This window comes from Hippocampus comes, unplaced genomic scaffold, assembly GCF_001891065.2.
Source record: "Hippocampus comes isolate QL1 unplaced genomic scaffold, H_comes_QL1_v1.1 scaffold21, whole genome shotgun sequence".
Classification (NCBI taxonomy): Eukaryota; Metazoa; Chordata; class Actinopteri; order Syngnathiformes; family Syngnathidae; genus Hippocampus; species Hippocampus comes.
Genome location: NW_017805745.1, coordinates 2,446,763 through 2,453,081, shown reverse-complemented (window position 1 = coordinate 2,453,081; position 6,319 = coordinate 2,446,763). Strand labels below are relative to the sequence as shown.

The 6,319-nt window shown below is 46.7% G+C and overlaps 2 protein-coding genes across 2 annotated transcripts in view; both read left to right on the top strand.

Annotated features, from left to right (window-relative positions):
* Window positions 1-2,140, top strand: part of LOC109524518 (serine protease 23-like) — a 9,445-nt gene extending 7,305 nt beyond the window's left edge. The window contains exon 2 of the mRNA XM_019884451.1: window positions 413-2,140. Within this exon, the coding sequence (XP_019740010.1) occupies window positions 413-1,714 (1,302 nt within the window). The 3' untranslated portion in view covers window positions 1,715-2,140. The remainder of the gene's footprint in view (window positions 1-412) is intronic.
* Window positions 2,141-2,771: 631 nt separating this feature from the next.
* On the top strand, window positions 2,772-5,795 carry LOC109524584 (gastrula zinc finger protein XlCGF17.1-like). Its single transcript, XM_019884563.1, has 2 exons — window positions 2,772-3,167; window positions 4,254-5,795. Exons 1-2 carry the CDS (start codon window positions 3,053-3,055, stop codon window positions 5,270-5,272), a joined length of 1,134 nt encoding a protein of 377 aa, XP_019740122.1. The 5' UTR covers window positions 2,772-3,052; the 3' UTR covers window positions 5,273-5,795.
* Window positions 5,796-6,319: the final 524 nt, after the last annotated feature.

The window sequence follows — 6,319 nt, the reverse complement described above, 5'->3', positions numbered from 1 at the left end:
CCTGTGTGCGCTGATGCAGTAGGTGTTTGAAGGTTTACAGCAGGGGCTATTCTTAACATCTGCGCTATTTACTGTTAGCTTAAATAGTGTTTCGCATTTTGTGTGCATTAAGATCGTGGATTTTTGTTCGACAAAATTAAACGGTTTGGTTCTTTTTGGTTTTAAAATACAAGCTTTGTAATTCTCTGGTTTAATCTCTGCTGTTAGATTTAGAGTAACTTCAACTATGAGTGACACACAGCTTGAAGCAAGCACACTCGAGCTCTTATTTGTGCAACAGTCTTTCACGCTATTTCTCAAAGTGATGTTATATGTTTTTCTCCCATTTCTTCATGGCAAGAAAGTGAAAAGAGGTGTCTTTTTAAGAGTTTAGAGTCTACCTTAAATTCAACTTTTTTTTTTAAATACATAGTTATCACGCTATCGTGGATTTTCACCTATCACAGGTGTGTCTTCAATCCCTCGTGATGAATCGGGATTCACAGTAGGTCCTTATACTGATCTTTCCGGTCCATCTGCCGTCCTCTGCTCCATCCACAGGTTCCCCTCCATCCACATCCTTCTCTTCCTTGTCATGCTTCCAGCGGCTTTCTCCTTCTCACGACCTCAGTGGATTCTTCAGCGTGTCCCCGTGGTCCTCCCACAGCAAAGCGAGAGTCGCCCGGCCCCACGCTTCCTGTCCCAAGCCCGCCTTAACGTCAGCTCCGCGTGTGACCCAGAATGCCACAAAACAGCGCCTTTGCCTAGCTACTGGGACTTGGAGCAATTTCTGGCTTATGAGACTCTTCACTCAGACGGTCGACTCACTGAGACCGCCGTCGGGCTCTACGGTTATAACTTGGCATCCAACAAAAGCCCCGCATACTCCTTGGCGCCGTCTGAGAAAGGCCAACGGTCACATACCAGACGAAAGCGTCAGATCTTTGGTCACGATGGGCGATACAGCATTGCAGGGCACAACTTTGTGCTTAAATATCCTTTCTCCGTGGCTGTCAAACTGTCCACCGGATGTTCTGGTACTCTCGTCGGGGACCGGCATGTTCTAACGGCCGCTCATTGTGTTCATGACGGTAAAAACTATGTGAAGGGCGCTCAGAAGCTCAGAGTGGGCTTTCTAAAAGCCAGACAACGGGATCTACGGTCTCCAATTTCCAACTTGAGCAACCATGTTGAGAGCGGGCCAAACGTCGGCCCAATCGTGTCAGAGAAGATGAAGTTCCAGTGGATCCGGGCAAAGCGCACACATGTACCCAAAGGATGGATTAAAGGCAATGCCAATGACATCGGGATGGACTACGACTACGCGCTTTTAGAACTCAAGAAAGCCCACAAACGGCGTCACATGAAGTTGGGTGTGAGTCCTCCTTCTCAGAGGCTTCCCGGGCGACGGGTTCACTTCTCCGGGTTCGATAACGACCGTCCGGGACAGTTGGTGTATCGTTTCTGTCAGGCCGGAGAGGAGACGTCAGACCTGCTCTACCAGCACTGCGACGCCCAGCCGGGGGCCAGCGGGTCGGGGGTCTACGCCCGAATGTGGGACGGGCGGCGTCGGCGATGGGAGAGGAAGGTGATCGGTGTGTTTTCTGGGCACCAGTGGGTGGAGCGTCAAGGGGCGTCTCAGGAATTTAATGTCGCCGTGAGAATCACGCCTCTCAAATACGCTCAAATCTGTTACTGGATAAAAGGAAACTTTGTGGACTGTCGGGAAGGCTGAGGAAGTACATTGATGTGTTAACACCGCTCACAGCACTGACGAAAAATGATCTCCAAAACTCAGAGTGGAAACAAAAGTCACAGATACTACAGTGAACCCCTGCGAAGAGCAAAAATCCGTCAATAATTGATGACCACCCAAAAGGGTTTGTAGTTGTCGAGAGATGCCACAAAATGGTAGCAAAACACTTTTTTCCCCCAATTCAACACAGCCTCACCAGATGGTGACTTTTTCCAGCAAATGTGGAAATGTTTCTCACTTAAAATAGTGACAAAAAGCTATTTCTTTCGAGCTGCTCGCATCTCCTGTCTCTCATTAGTGTTGTTGTCCGGTAGATTGCGTAGCGTAGATAGTAGCCTCGGTCTGTTCCCGGTTTTCCAGATCGGTTTCAAGATACTGACAAAATAAAAGTGGTCAATGAGTCCATCTTTTTCGTCTATTTAGATCGTTTTTTTTTTTTTTTTTTTTTGCGGCAATTGGCAAACATTCACGTGCATCGCCACCACTCGACGGGAAAGAGTAGGCGATTGTTTCCTGGCCCTAAAGAGGGCGCCATACCGTTTGATGCCAGAGCCACGGGGACCGCGAAGCGATTTAAAAGCGTTCAACCAAATGTACCATCTGTTTCTCTCCCCAATCCTCTGCGTACAAATATAGGGAAAAATGTCCGTCACATTACAAAGTCAGTAATAGAAATGCTTGCGCATTGTTGGCTGTGCATGGTTGTGAGGAGACGTGGTCTCTATTATCCAAAAATTACTCACCCTAGCTAAATTCAGTGAGCCCAAAACAGACTCTCGTGACTTTTATAATGATGCTTTATCTGAGATCAAGTTGATTAGTCGATTCAAAAACAAAACTATGTGCACTACTTCGAAACTTTTTGAATGTTCGTAACCTAGGTCCAGACCCGCTGGCGTTCACGATTGAGACAACTTTAGGGATGAAGAGACACAAGCTTGTGAGTGCAAGTCACCGGCTCCTCCCCTCCTCCCTACGGAGGAACTCATTTCTCTGCGGTTGAAAAAAGAATGAAAAGATGGTGACACGTCGCCTAGGCCCTCCAAATGGCGGCATGGACGCACGCGTTCCACAAAATCATTCTTCCCGAAAGAGTTCCGAACGAAATCAAGCCTCGACACAGTGGGACGGCGTGGCCTACATTTCCACTAAACTGGACTAGATCGTAAGTGAAATCTTCGCGTCCGCGTCAACTCGTCTGGGCGCACGCCGAAGCTTCTTTGGCTTAACTTCGCTTGCTAGCTGCGAACAAGTGGACGTGTTTGTTCGCTCGTAAGCGATCCGGTGAGCGTAAAGTGTTGTGATTGACGCGTGAAAATGCGTGCAAGAAAGGCGGCGGAGGACAAGGAGGAACTTGGTGGGACTCAAGACGACACGGAGCCGCGACGTCACCTTTGCAAGTTGGAACCTCGAATTGTCTTACGCCGAGCAGGTTTGTTCAACTTGACTCGTGTTGTGGCTCCCTTTCATTCTGAAAAAGATTGCTGTGTTTATTTTTAATGTGATCGTTGCTCGGGTCTGAGGTTCCATGATTGACATCCAATCCTGTGTATCTGATGGCGTCCTCTCATGATTACGTGGCCCCAGGGGCCAAGCTCGCGTTGCGGACGTATGAAAGGGGCGTTGGAATTTCCTCTCCAGTGGTCCTTTCGCAAGAAGGACCGGCTCACTGTTCATTACACACGGTGGAACATGTCACTTAAAAAAATACAAATGAAAAATAGAACCACGTTAAGCCTTTTTGGGTGGTGCCCCTCCAATAACCAACACTGGTCCTGTATTGTGCTTGAGTGATTAAACATAAACTGCACACACGTTATAAGGGTTACAAATAAAAATTGAAAGAAAGAAAAAGATCATCATAATGTCGTAGTTCAGTGCAGTTTACATGTTCAAAGCCCTCCCACCCCTGCTTTAACAATAATACAAGCGAACACATAACTCAAAACAGACGGTCGTACAACCGTAACAACTATTCCTACATACGTTTGTTCAAAGCGGTTATAGATGAAGGAGGAGAGACTCAACGTCTCCTTTCACCAGTGGCTCAGAGACGTCATGCTCAAATCCTGCATGATGTCACACAAAGTTTGGAAGTAAACAAGAAGCAGTCGTGTCCATTGCCGAATACAGAAGCTGGTTCAGTGCTCCTGTCCCTCGTAGATCCGCTTCAACTCTAAACGCCGAATTTCAGTTCCAAATACACGCCGGCAGATCTCGTCATCCTCAGCTCCGCCAGCCAGCCAGCCATCCCGCTGCACCTACGCGGGCTGTCCGACAGCGGCCATTTATTCTACTGAAAACTCTATCAGATAGAAAATTTTTTTTTTTTTTGCTCAGTTAAAGAAAAATGATAAATACTGAAGACGATAGAATGCATTTGCACTTAACAATGAAGGAAAAACTGTTTTTCATTTTTAGATGATCAACATTTCAGACTTCAAAGTCACAACATGACACATGACTGGGTAAAGCTCGACTCTATCAACCCGTGTGTTTGTTTTCTCATGTCCTGCAGAGCTGAAAGAAGAAGATCTTGGTCCTGAACAGCAGAGGCCAGATTCCCCCCAAATTAAAGAGGAGGAGGAGCCAAATTCCGCCCAAATTAAAGAGGAGCAGGAGATAGGGCCACCTCGCATTAAAGTAGAGGAGCGGGAGGATGAAATCACTAAATTTCCATTGACTGGTGTCAGTGTGAAGAGTGAACAAGGTGATGGAAAAGAAGACGGTGGAAGATCACAAACAGATGCCTTTTTAGCTTCCCTTTTGGATGATGACGCCGTCACATCACAGTCTTCCGACACTGATGATGATGAACACTCGAAAGGTGATTTGACGTGTGGCACTGCCAACAAAAGAGTGAAATGTTCTCTGTGTGACAAATCTTTTGTCAGCAAGTTATCCTTAAAAAGACACACAAGAACACACAATGGAGAAAAACTTTTTGCCTGCTCAGTTTGTGGGAAAAGATTCATTCAGAAGGTAGATTTAACAAGGCACACAAGGACACACACTGGGGAGAGACCTTTTGCCTGCTCAGTTTGTGGGAAAGGTTATTCCCAGAGATGGACTTTAACCGCTCACACAAGAACACACACTGGAGAAAAACCTTTTGCCTGCTCAGTTTGCGGGAAAAGATTTGCTCAAAGATGGACTTTAACCACCCACGTGGGAAGACACCCCGGGGACAGACCTTTTGCCTGCACAGTTTGTGACAAAAAGTTTCCCACAAAGGGAAATTTAAGACTACACGCAAGAACACACACTGGGGAGAAACCCTTTGCCTGCTCTGTATGCGGGATGAGATTCAGACAGAAGGCACAGTTAGAAGAACACACGAGAACACACACTGGAGAAAAACCTTTTGGCTGCTCAGTTTGCGGTATGAGATTCACTCAGAACTCCAAATTAACGAGGCACGCAAAAAGACACACTGGTGAGAAACCCTTCAGTTGCATAAGGTGCGAGAAAAGATTCTCTCGTAAGGACCAGGTGAAGATGCACAAGTGCGCTCGGGAGAGGAGCAGTGGTCAATGAAGCCGCAAAATAAATGGAAGCAACTGCAGCTGCGTTGAGAATCACTGACTGCTTCCCTTCTCACCTTTTGAGCAGGGGTCTCCCATCGCCGCCCGTGTCACTCAGGCAGTCTCCAGCCCCCGCCCCACCCCCAAAATCATGCGTTCCAAAAGCAGAAGACACGGATGTTATTGAAGCTCCATCAAAGTGAATATATTCATGGGCGGGTCTTGTGCTGCAAATTCGAGGTATCCCAAAAAAACAAGCTGTGGACTTTATTCGTGACGAAAGGCACTTTGGTGCAGAAAATCTCCAAAGAGGAGGAACGCATCGATACAAATCGATACAAATCGGCAAAGCATCGCTGACCTTCAACGATATTCCAGATGGTGGAATCTCAGCCTCTCTGGGCTTAAAGAATCACTTGAAGCCCTTTGTGACTTTCTTGGAGCATGAATAATCAAAGAGTCACCAAGAAGAAATGCGGCATCGTGTTGAGTTGATACTGCGACATTGTGTGCTGAGCTGCAAATCAAGTGGATGGGGAAAAAAGATGCCCAAGACTGATTCGTGAGAAAACGACACAGTTCAAACACGGTTCTCAAGTCTCGGAAGCCCATAGAGTGACCGTGGCCCATTGTGAATCCCTGTGCGGTGATCGGTGGTGCAACCTAGCTATCTGCTAATGCTAATGTGCTGTCCAAATATGCGACCATGGGGCCCCATTCTTCAGAACTTTAAAGTGGTAGCCAACCCAAAGATTTTCTTGACAATGTGTTCCGGGCACCTTCACTAGTATGTATTTATGCTGTGTGTGTGTGTGTGTGTGTGTGTGTGTGTGTGTGTGTGTGTGTATGTGTATAAATATGTAGGAGTTTGATTCTGCATGTATACATTTTTCAGTATGAGAGTATGCAATCAAAATGACATGTATTTTAAGGCTTTAACCATGGGTGCCAATAATAATGGAGGGCGCTATCAGTAAAAAAGATGAACAACGATGTGAAAGTAATTGCATATGCCACAAGTGTTTCAATTATGCCCCCCCCCCCCCCCCCACCGCCCCCA